The sequence below is a fragment of the Haliotis asinina genome, chromosome 8 (genome assembly GCF_037392515.1).
Source record: "Haliotis asinina isolate JCU_RB_2024 chromosome 8, JCU_Hal_asi_v2, whole genome shotgun sequence".
Lineage (NCBI taxonomy): Eukaryota > Metazoa > Mollusca > Gastropoda > Lepetellida > Haliotidae > Haliotis > Haliotis asinina.
The window spans coordinates 4011540-4024505 of record NC_090287.1 but is presented as its reverse complement, the minus strand read 5'-3'; the positions used below and the strand labels follow the sequence as shown (position 1 = coordinate 4024505).

At 41.3% G+C, this 12966-nt stretch overlaps 1 protein-coding gene across 1 annotated transcript; it reads right to left on the bottom strand.

Annotated features, from left to right (window-relative positions):
• Window positions 1-11043: 11043 nt before the first annotated feature.
• On the bottom strand, window positions 11044-11607 carry LOC137294329 (uncharacterized). Its single transcript, XM_067825328.1, has one exon. It carries the CDS (start codon window positions 11605-11607, stop codon window positions 11044-11046), a length of 564 nt encoding a protein of 187 aa, XP_067681429.1.
• Window positions 11608-12966: the final 1359 nt, after the last annotated feature.

Genomic DNA, 12966 nt, shown 5'->3' with positions numbered 1-12966 from the left:
GGAGGTTATGTGAATCTGGCCCTGTTATTAAACAACCCCCAACAACGACTTTCGGACAGTACCCGAAATGAATGGGAATACAATCCGTTTAAAGGGTCCACAGTCAGCCGAGCTGCTAAAATCACTGACAATAAATGAATTTCAGTTGCCTTTGGCTTTGTTACATGGCTGTACTTTGCGAGACAGACCCGAACTGACAGTCAGGCATATCCAGCAAGCATTATGGACATGACGTCTGTATGGTGGCTGATTCGGGCCATCGCTTTATGGCGGCGCAGTTTTCTATGACTACCACCAGGCGTTCGCATCCAGAATGGCTATCCTTGTTGCGGGTGTATGGTACAAGGGTGGATAGGTCTGTCACTGATATGCTGCTATACATTTCCATCACTGTGGGTGACGGTTGTCAGTATGCACCATCTGCTCTAGTACCCTGCATATTGCAAGCAGCTATTCACGTCGCCACCCCGGGGCTGTCAGACGGGGACGACGTTCAGACAGTAATGTGCTGGGTCGCTCTCATGGTGGAGAAGAAGTCGGCAATAATTTCAAAGAAGAAAATGGCCGTTCCCGTCCCTAGTGCCTGGTTGCACAAGTGTACTTGGTGTGTCGTGGTCGTCATTCTCAGATTGATGGCCAGACGAAGCGTTCCAACAAAGAAAACTTACACTGTTTGTTTTATGACAGGCGTTAACAATGTTCCTTCTCAAACGCTAGTTTGTAAGAAGACTGCCAGAAATGATCCAGAGAGTGTCACCCTATTGCTTGCAACAGAGTGTACTAAACATTATGTAATCAGGCCGTTCACCATATCGCCATTTTCAACCTTTCCACTCAGCTCTTTAGGCATAGTAAAGAGTAAATACTCACAAAAGGAAGGCTCATTGTTGATCTGTCCGCTCTACACAATGATGAAGCTACTAGCATAACTAGTGTAACTGACAAAGAATCTTTCCCCATATGCCTTGTTTGTGACACTGGAACCTTATCCGCCTACAAGGAATGCTTTCTTCCACAAACTGAAGATGTTACTGAACAGGCTCCATTATGAGAGCGAGGACTTCAATGGGCACTATTTATTGACTTGTTATTGACAGCAGCAGCCAACTTCGTCGACGACCATATCATCCAAACGACCATCTCATCCATGGCGTACACCCCACAAACCGTGTTTTAGTACCTTCGTGGTATATGTGTACAAATGCTGTACTGTGTGTTGTCATGAGTGAGTGAGTGAGTTAATATTTAACGTCACATCGGCAATATTTCAGCCATATCGTGACGGGAACAAACCACTGAAAAGGAATATATGTGTGTTATAAAACCTGTCGACAATGGACAGTATAACAACTACAGTATCACAATTTGAATTAAAACTAGCTTGGAAAGTTAAAACTAAGATCCATATTCAGACAATACAATATAAAAACAGGCTATAGATCGCCAGCAACAGAAGGTAGATCACCATACTAGGGACCATGGGGACTTACAGTACCTTTGCTACCTGCATGGACCCTAGTTGGATTTACACCATCCCTTCAGCCGCTGGCGAGTGTACAATATGCTAGCCAAAATTAATACAACAGGAATACTACGATTAAAAGCCTGGTAGACTTAAATTTACTATCAATGTTTTTGGACTTACGTACCCTCTCAGGAGGACAGTATTTTTACAATACTTCAACCCCCTTTGAGGGTACAGCCACCAACAATTCTAGTTACGAATCCAAACTACCAATTATTAAAATACATCTTTTTACAGAAACATATTGGTCACAATTCAATCAAAATATCAATTTCTTTTGAAAAAACAATAATTAAATGAAAACTAACGCTGGTAAAAAGATCCTTCATCGTTTTAACTGTAAAATACATATCCCTTGTGATGGAGAATTCGACACAGTCAAGCAGAATATGCTTGACCGTGACTCTCTCATCACAAGGGATACAAAATGGAGGATCCTTACCTTTTAACAGGTATGCATGAGTATATCTAGTGTGGCCAATACGACATCGTCGTAGTATGACCTCTTCAAATCTGGACTGACAACCCAAGTGGGTATAACCAATGAAAGGTTTTATCTCATGTAATTTATTTATACGAACTTGGGTGTCCCACTTCTTCTGCATCAGATCACGGATATAAGATCTAATGGTAGCTTTATAATCAGTGTAGGGAATAAGAAGTGGTGTCACAGATTTGTTGAGTGCTGCCTTGGCAGCAAGATCGGCCATTGCGTTACCAGAAATGCCTACATGGCTGGGTAACCAACAGAAGACGATGTCGCATTGGCCAGTAGCAAGATTATTATACAGTTCAATAATTTCAATTAAAAGTGGATGTTTACAAGAAAGATTTTTAATAGCCTGAAGGCAAGAAAGAGAGTCTGAATAGATTATATACTGTTTACGTTTCGGGTGTCTTTGAATATATTTAAGAGCTGTTAATATGGCGTTAGCTTCTGCTGTAAAAATAGAACTATTATCTGGTAATCTAGAAGATATTGTTCTGGATCCAATGACAGTGGCACAAGCCACTGCGCCACCGTCCTTGGATCCATCTGTTAATAAGGGTTTGTAATTGCTATATTGATGTTTTAATTGATGATATTCTTGTTTATATTGTAAGTCATTTGTTTCTGATTTTTTAAATGATGTTAAGGTTAGGTCAACATGTGGCCTAACCAATTGCCAAGGAGGAGAAGAAAGAAGACGGGAAGGCGATATACTTTCCAGCTCAATGCCAGCAGAAGAAATAAATGGTTTAATTCTGTGCCCAAGAGGGGGGACAAGAGACGACTTTTTGTTATACAAATCCTCATAAAGCGGATTGAACACACAGTTATAGGCAGGGTTAGATTCGTTAGAATATAATTTAGTAATGTATTGTAAAGACAATTTTATACGACGTTGAGCAAGAGATGGTTCATCGGCCTCAACGTAAAGACTATCAATAGGTGACGTTCTGAAAGACCCAAGACAAAGTCTTAGACCTTGATGGTGGACAGAATCAAGAAGTTTAAGGTTGCTTTTGCAGGCTCCACCATATACGATGGAGCCATAATCGAGTTTCGAACGGACCAGTGATCGATATAGGTGTAAGAGGGTAGCCTGATCCCCTCCCCACTTTGAGTTGGAAACAACTTTCAACAAGTCAAGAGCCTTCAGGCATTTAGTTTTAAGAGATTTCATATGAGGCAGAAATGTTAAGTGGGAGTCAAAGATTAGGCCCAAGAACTTGGCCTCCTTTACAACTTTGATGGGAGTGCCATCTAGAGATAGTTCAGGGTCCTTATGTGGCTTATATTTTCTGCAAAAATGTATACAATTAGTTTTGGATTTAGAAAATTTAAAGCCGTTTTCAAGACACCATTTATTTATTTTGTTTAAACAAAGCTGCAGTTGCCGTTCAATAGTATGCATATTTTTACCACGACAAGAAATATTAAAATCATCCACAAATAACGATCCATCAATTGAATCGTTTAAAACTTTTGATAAACTATTTATCTTGATGCTAAAAAGTGTGACAGACAGAATACTGCCTTGTGGAACATCCTGATTGTAATGATCAGACAGGGTAGAACCCACTCGAACTTGAAACTGTCTGTTATTTAAAAAGTTGGCTATAAATTGAGGTAAACGACCTCGCAAGCCGAAGTCATGTAAGTCTCGTAAAATACCATATTTCCAGGTTGTGTCATATGCTTTTTCGAGATCAAAAAAGATAGACACAGCATGTTGTTTATTAATTAGTGCGTTTTTAACAAATGATTCTAAACGCACTAAGTGATCGACAGTACTTCTGTTTTTGCGGAAACCACACTGTATATCAGTTATAAGGTTATTTGTTTCCAAGTACCAAACAAGTCGATTATTTATCATGCGTTCCATGGTCTTGCAAACACAGCTAGTTAGTGAAATAGGTCGATAATTGAATGGATCCGTATGATCACGTCCAGGTTTAGGTATTGGTACTACTATGGCGTCACGCCATGACGGAGGAAAGTTACCCGATGTCCAAATATCATCAAAAATATTTAGAAGAGTTTCTAGGCAGGATTCTGGTAAGTGCTTCAGGAGTTGATAATGTATGTTATCAGCTCCAGTAGCAGTGTCATGAGCTTGATCAAGAGCAGTATGGAGTTCATGAATAGAAAAAGTTTCATTATAATCTTCCCCATTATCAGAATTGAAATTAATAGTTTTCTTTTCTTCTTGTTTTTGATATTGCTGGAATTTTGGTACATAATTGGAAGAGGAAGAGTGTTTAGCAAGGGTTTCACCTAGTTTATTAGCAATATCTGATTTATCAGTAAGCAATTGATCTCCATGTTTAAGATGATGGACAGTAGATTTAGTACCTTTACCTTTGATTTTCTGGACCATGTTCCATACCTTGGACATGGGTGTCCGAGAATTTATTTTGGACACATAATTTTGCCAAGTTTGGCGTTTGTTCTGTTTAAAAGTACGCCGTGCTTTAGCATTTAAAATTTTAAATTTATTTAAATTATGTACCATAGGATGGCGACGGAAATAATGTTCTGCCTTTTTCCTTGCCTTCCTAGCTTGTTTGCACTCATCGTTGAACCATGGTTTTCTTATGTGTGGAACTACAGAGGAATTTGGTATACACTCATCAGCTATGGAATTCAGTTGATCAGAAAAAGATTTAATAGCATCAGGGACGTCAATAAAACGTTCAGGTGTAAGTTTTTCAGCACACAGTGTTTCATATAAAGGCCAGTTAGCCTTTTCAAAATTCCGTCTTGATGATGGAGGAACATCAGATTGAGTTACAGCTTTTAATATAGTAGGAAAATGGTCACTTCCACACAGGTCATCGTGGACTGACCATTCGAATTCATTTAATAGTTCTGAATTTGTCAATGACAAGTCGAGAGCAGAATAAGTCCCTGTACCAGGGTGTAAATATGTGTTGGAACCATCATTATAAATACATAAGTCATTGTCAGAACAAAAGTCCTCCAACAATTTGCCTCTAGTGTTTGTATTAACACTACCCCAGAGTGGGTTGTGCCCATTTAAATCTCCCATTATAATACAGGGCTTCGGGAGCTGATCATATAGAGCTTGAAGATCGGTTTTGGCAAAAGCCGAAGACGGTGAAATATAAAGACAGCATAGCGTAAACGCTACATGTAAAGTAATTCTCACTTCAACAGCCTGCATATTAGTATTTAGTGAAACAGGGCTTTGAATAACGTTTTGTTTGACTAGAATGGATGATCCTCCAGTGGCCCTATCACCCGGGGATGAAAAGCAACGACATGCATTAAAATGACGAAGGTCAACTGTATCTGTTTGCTTTAAATATGTCTCTTGGAGACATAACGCTGAAGGTGTGAAATCTTGGACTAATAGCTGTAATTCATGTAAATTAGTCCTCAATCCTCTGCAGTTCCACTGTACAATATTATTGGAATAAACTATCTTTTAGGGGGATTTATTGGGGATCTACCCCGCACTCTTTTGGAGGGCGACAAGCTATGTGCCCTAGAATGGACGTTTTCAGAAACGTCCATGTCTTCAAGAGACCCATATTTATTGTACAACTGAATTTTATTTTGTGACCCTTTAGGAGCTCTGCCACTTTGTTGTTTTGAAGCATCAGGCTTAGGCTTAGGTTTGCCTTTAGCAGTTTGTTGTCTATCAGCTGTCGATTGAGACTCAGTGCGTGACTGTGAAGATAATTTATGATCAGAAGAAGACTTTGATGTTCCAGGAAGTGATTCCTCAGTCTGTGATGACATAGCTGGGTATAAAGGTTGTGGAGAGTCACAATTGACCCAAGTCAAGGTAGTTTGGCAGCTTGTAGATGATTTTGTTATTTTAGGGCTGCGCACAGACGATGTGTTTGCTACTGTAGCATAACTTTCTGTAAGGTCAGATCGCTTCATCAGTTTCTTTGCTTCCGAAAAAGAGATGTTTTGGGTAAACTTTATTCTGTTTATTGCCATTTGCTCTTTCCAGATTGGACACTGTTTCGAAGAAGAAGAATGCTCGCCTGAGCAGTTGGTGCATTTTTTAAAATCACTGTCACAATCTTCCGTTGTGTGTGTCTTCTCACCACAGTGAGCACACACAACAGACAATGTGCAGGTATTTAAACCGTGTCCATATTTCTGGCATTTAAAACATCTGAGTGGGTTGGGGATGTACGTTTCAACTTGGATATTGCAGTAACCTGCCTTCACTGATTTGGGAGCATTTGGCGATGAAAAAGAAAACAGATAAGTATTCGTTTGGAATGTTTCATTGTTTTTTCGGGTTGAAAAACGCTTCACATACAGCACACCTTGATCTTTCATTTCACATGCTATATCAAGTTCGGTCATGTCAGCAAACAATCGATCCCGATCTCTGATGATACCTTTACTCGTGTTCAAGGTCTTGTGAGCAGAGACCGTGACCGGAATACCCACAAAAGATTCAATACTCATCAAGTTGGTTGCTTGTTGTTTCTTGCTGCACTCAATTAGTAAGGCACCCGGACGTAAGCGTCTAATGTTCTTAACATCTCCTGCAATACCTTGAATACCCTTTGACACTGCGAAAGGGTTCAACTTCAATGGTGTCTTTTCCGGAGTCTCAATAACGAGGAAACGTGGCCAATACTCAATCGATAGAGACGGTCTATGATCAGCATCAACAGGATCAATTTCAAGTGGACGTTTAGTGTTTTTGGTTGGTATTTCATAAGCCATGATTGGTGTCATATGGTTCATCATCCGAGCTCCCCACTCACCACGGAGTATCACAAGGACAGTGCTAAAGCAAGCGGGCCTCCACCTTGCAGCACCAAGGATACCCGGATGATATACTCCAGTAGAAGAATTATAAGAAATTAATCTACCAGATTGGCCCATGAGCCATTGCCTTCTGGCATAAGACTCTAGGCAAAGTTCATATTATCATAATTTACATTCAAACAAGTTACAAATCACCAGTATTGCCAAAGCCGAAATTTAAAACAATTCCAAATCAAATTTGTGCAATGGCAGATAGACAGTCCATGCACAGGGCTTGGCATGACCAGCCGATTGGTTGAATCGGGCCAATTCAACCACCCGTCTAGGTGAAGTAAGGGCCAAAGTGGTGTGTTGGGCAAATGAAACGCAGTTAAAAGCCCAACTGCCCTCAACCACCAGGTTCCCGTCCTCCACCGACACGGGACGCAACCCACGGCAAACAGGTTGCCCAATTTAGTCGCCTCTTATGACAAGCAATGGGGTGCTGTGGACACATTCTGTCCCGGGTCCACACGGGAGAAGAGCACTTAGCGTTATCCAGCACCCACCACGAGGAGGTGGCTCTTCATGGGTGCCGTGTGTTGTCATGTGTAACAAACTGCTGCCGCTTGGTATATTCACAACCATATACCTGTCATGTTTTTTTCAATTATGCTCCATCTGGAAATGCATCAATAGGGGTAACACTTGCCTGGTCTACTCTTCCGGTTGTACGCAATAAGGGGCTTCACCCCTAAGTAGCTACCTGCCGTACTGTCAATGGATGGGCCATTAATGGGCAGATCTGCTTGACTTGCCAGCATGACTAGTGTAATTGTCAGTCTTTTAACAATAAATAAAGGGGGGCATCGCCCCTGGCTTACTTTTTCTCAGGTGAGGGAACAGGAATGGACAGTCAAGATCAGCCTGGCTTACTGCTCTCAATCAAGCTTCAGTATGTTTTTGAGCGCATATCAGTGCTGGTATCTACTAGTTGTTGTAGTAATCATATTATATTAAGTAACGGGGACATCGCCTCCTGACTTACTTATTACGGGATTAGTGGAGGGACCAGTAATGGGCAGATTACTCAGTAAATTGTCAACAATTTTATGATGTCTTTAGGATGTATTAGAGTGCAACGGCTGGCATGTATAACAGCTACAGTTTCCGTCCAGTAAAGACGTTACACCTTGCACCCCCTTTTATGCCATAACAATAAACTTTATTACCTAACTCCTCCTAGTTATTTTTGCGGACATAAACCCATGCTCCTTCCTAGACCGTACCCAATAAAGTATCCTCTACATAATCCCATGCTCCTTCCTAGACCGTACCCAATAAAGTATCCTCTACATTAGCCCATGCTCCTTCCTAGACCGTACCCAATAAAGTATCCTCTACATTAACCCATGCTCCTTCCTAGACCGTACCCAATAAAGTATCCTCTACATTAACCCATGCTCCTTCCTAGACCGTACCCAATAAAGTATCCTCTACATTAACCCATGCTCCTTCCTAGACCGTACCCAATAAAGTATCCTCTACATTAACCCATGCTCCTTCCTAGACCGTACCCAATAAAGTATCCTCTACATTAACCCATGCTCCTTCCTAGACCGTACCCAATAAAGTATCCTCTACATTAACCCATGCTCCTTCCTAGACCGTACCCAATAAAGTATCCTCTACATTAACCCATGCATAATTGGAGACGGTCTCAGAGTAACAATGGAGCCGGTTGTACCCAGTGCAATAAACAACAAGCCATACCGTTACACTGCAAACCAGTCCTTAGCAAGCACCTTTCAGCAGTGGTGTTGACTGGCAGGTATTCGAACTCATAACTAACGCATCATGACTTGCATAAGTAACCTGGTGTTAATACACAAACACAGTGTTGGCCTCGGAAGAAAAACTCTTTGAGATTTGACAACATACGCGTGTTTTGCGTTAAATATAAATAAATGACAGAATCTATGCCACATTAATAAGTTTTAGGTTATTGGCACTGTGTATTATAGAGGTAGCAGAGAAACCACCTCACTGGGACTTTGTATGGTTGTACTGGATTATACGGCTCTTCAACGGCGCAATGAAGACCTTTTCGTAGGCCTGTCTGATAGAAAAATGTCGGTCGTACGATCGGTTCATTCGGAGTGTTCAGAATCCTTAGTAATCTAGTTCATTTAGGTCTCTCTTCCCTGACAACAAAACATTGTAAAAGCAAAAACACCTCATTTACGCCTTTAGTGACCCTAAAAGAAAACCTTTCGCGTGCTGTACACTGATTCTATTAAACAAGTGTTTGAATCACTACACAAGATATATGTCCCGAATGTCAATGCCAGTGTTGCTGTGGTTACAAAGATATTGCAAGAAATATTTTACATTTTTCTATATATGCGTTAGAAACTAATTTTAGTGTATAACATGATTAGTAAAATAAAAACAAATCCCTTCTAATCTTCCTACAAATACAGTGGATCGTTCAGCAGTCCACGATGATACATGAAGTCCACTATCAGTGGCAACTACAATCTCGCCAGTCTGATGAGAGTGCTCTCCTTTCCACGTGCACTGCCGACCGCTGCACCGTGCAGGTCATGCTTCAGGGCACGCCATTTTTGTTCAGTTACTTGTATAACACAGTGCTACCCGCACAAGTTCCCCCAAAGACCAAATGTTGTAATCGTTATAATGTTATAATCCAAATGTTATATAGACCAAATGTTATAATCGTGTTATGCTATGAGGCCGTGAATGTTTAAACAATAGCAGTCATCACTTCTGTCCATGTTAAAGTAAGTAATAGCTCATCCCCCCAAGTGCATGTATCAGTTATATATTCGATCCCGTAATTAGTATGTCATTACCTGTAACTTGTGCAAGACATGGGCGATATGGGGGATAGTGTTGCAGGTTAGTAATCTTTTAAACCCAAAATAAACGTATAAAACGCTTGCCTTACTTGTAGTCGATAGGTTTTACCACCCGAGAGTCTTAATGACTTTGCACCAGTGTATTGAAAATGTTTGTAAAAGTACTATGGAACGATCGAATGTAACATAGGAAATAGTGAATTATATATCTAAACATAGCTGACTACAACGCCGATGTCGATCTACTGGGCGCTCACTAAGGAGTTTAATGCTTTATTTTTTTACCTGGTAGATAAGGCTGACGGAGTTACCTCCCTTCAACAGCCAGGCGTCCAACTGGAGATTGTGCTCACTCAAGTATGATAATGACTACTGGGAATGAGGCAGTTCTTATTCCCCATTTATAAAATAAACGAAAAGTCAAAAGAATTATGTCTGAGCATTTAATACACCCAAACTGAAACAAAACAGTAAAACCAATGAAAAAAACGTACACACTGCACATTCACCGATAATGTGAATGCTAAGACATCTGTATAACTGTCTTCCCTCTAATGGAAACTATTTCTTAGTACTAACTTAACTGTAACCCCAGGCTGGTACTCTGTAGGGACATCTTTGTCCCGCAACAGTCATCGAACCAACTCCCAGCCTCATATCATTAACACTGTCGCCAGGTATAGCCACAAAATGCACGGGATATTTCAACCCTCGTACATGTACGCATAGTGACGGGTGCATTCGCTGACCCACGCTAAAAACGAAAACATCAGTTTCCTTCTGTTCATGCCCCTCTCCTTGACAGACTCCTGTCAACACAACACAAGCATTCAATCAATTCCAATGCAATGCTAATATCTCTAACATCTGCAATAAGCAGAAATTAAATACTTTCCAAACTAACAAGCTGAAATCAATATTATCCCCCAATCCTCGAATATCCCATAATGTTTATAACATGTTATATATAATATCACACAGTTCATATAGTTCATATAACATTTCACAGTCAAGACTCACAGTACACAGTTCAGGGTCAATCTTGATGTCACATAATCCAAAGTCCCAGAATCCGGATAATCTATTGTCACAATCCACAGAATCCAGTGTCACAGAATCCACAGAATCCAATTTCTTCACAGAAGCCAGTATCACATAACCCGATGTTAGAGAATCCACAGAATCCGTGTTGCAAAATCCAATTTGCTGTATCCGATGCATCTGAAGTTACAAATCTGTATCACAATTCTCAGATGACCACTCCAGTGGACAGATCTTGTTTGCTGGACTGGTAATCACTGACTGTCCGATTCGTACATCCACCACACGAACATGTCCGTCTCGTCCTGGATATGTCTTCCCAATCCTGCCAAGGGGCCACTGTCCTCGTGGAGTGTCCGGAGAAGTCACAAGAACAATATTGTTGGCACACAGATCTTGGGTTCAGTCCAAAAGTGTCTCATCAGTTCTTGAATACGTCTCCAGCGCCTTCGTGGATGGTAATCTGTAGTGTCGACGGATTCTGGAGCAAATATCCCTCCGATCTGGCCGTGGAGGAAGTGATTCGGTGTCAGAGGAATCACATCTTGGGGATGAGTCGACTGATAGGTGAGAGGTCGCGAGTTGATCAGCGATTCAGCTTCAGGAAATGCAGTTTCCAGCTCCTCGCCTGTGACATCACCATTCCCCAGGATAGCGAAGATGGCACGTTTAGCCGACTTAATCATCGTCTCGAATACCCCTCCAAAGTGAGGTGAGTATGGAGGGTTGAAGTTCCATTTCACTCCTCGATTAGCCATGGAACGTTGAACAGCCTCCTGATCCAGCTTGTGAAAAAGTTCCTTGAGTTCTTTAACGGCACAAACAAAGTTGGTTCCGTTGTTCGATATTACCTCTTGTGGTAGACCTCGCCGATTTACCATTCTGTAGAAAGCATTTAGAAATGCACTTGTGTCGAGGCTGTATGCCATTTCCAGGTGAACGGCTCGTGTAGTTAAACATGTGATTAGACACAAATAACGTTTTTGACGTGAGTTTCCTTTGCCTTGCACTGTGATAAATGGACCAACGTAATCCACTCTCGTCTGCCTGAATGCACGGAGTGACTTTTGGAGTCTCATTTTCGGTAATGACGCCATCAATGGACATGCAGGTCTTGCTTTGGCCCTATGACATCTAGTACATTCCTTCTCCCATTCTCGTATAGCTTCTCGTCCTGAGATAATCCAGTATGAACTCGACACTGCAGCCAATGTTTGATTCGTGCCCAGAACATGTTTACCGTCTTCGTGATACTGTTTAATAATGAGCTTTGTCACCAAACTTTTGCGAGGCAGAATTATATTATGGGAAATCTTGCTCCGAGAGGCAAATATTCAGCGTCTCTGAGGCGCCCACTCATTCTCATGACACCATATTCATCTAGCTGTGGTTGGAGTGTAAGGAGTTTAGAACTGGAAGGCAGCACCTTTCCTGATTGCAAAGTTCAACTTTTATTCTGTATTCACCCCAAGTGGAACATCTGTATACCCACGCATTGATACGTGTGAGTTTTCTCCAGCTGGAGAATTTTGAAGGTTCAAGTCTGAACATCTCAATATGAGGTTTCTGCACCACTACTAGAGCAACATGATTCTTGTTAGTTTTTGCTTCCTTGTCATCCTTTAACACGTCAAGCGACAATGCTTTGTTTGATGGCCATTCATATTCCGGTCCAAGCAGAAACATAGGTCCAGACCACTATAACTGGTTGATTGTCAGACAAGAAACCATCCCACCTCTTTGTAAGAGATCGGGTAATTTATAGAGTAGAAACGGGATGTCGGGTGGAATAAAATAATGTTATGGGGTTTTGGTGTTGTTTGTGTTTATATATCGGAGGGTTGGGTGTCTTTTTATACACGTGGTTTTGTTAATGTAAACAAATAGGTTGGGTGGCTTATAATTACATCTTTGCCTACTGTGCAAGTACCGTATTGACGTTGTTATTTTGTAGTCATTTATTTTACTTATTACTTACGTTTGGCAGTAAAATTCCATTGGAATTTCCTACGTCGGTCATGTAGTGTAGCTGGGTATCTGTCGTATCCCTTCGCTGTCCGCCATGTTGGGTGTGGAAGCGGAAGGTGCGCGGTGCCGCAGTGAAGTTGTTTATTATTCCGTAGCTAATCAATCATAACACCTCGTTGTGACCTTTCGGAGGTTAGCTCAAGGGGTATGTAAGCGCCTTATGCGACTGATATCGTTGTCTTGCGTATCGGTGTTCCGATAAGTCCACTGCCTATACGGGGGATGTTCCCTACGGCTCCTTAGGGTTGGTGTGTTTAGCT

Coding starts and splice junctions, on each gene's coding strand:
- LOC137294329 (XM_067825328.1), bottom strand. CDS start 11,607: ATGGCATACAGCCTCGACACAAGTGCATTTCTAAATGCTTTCTACAGA.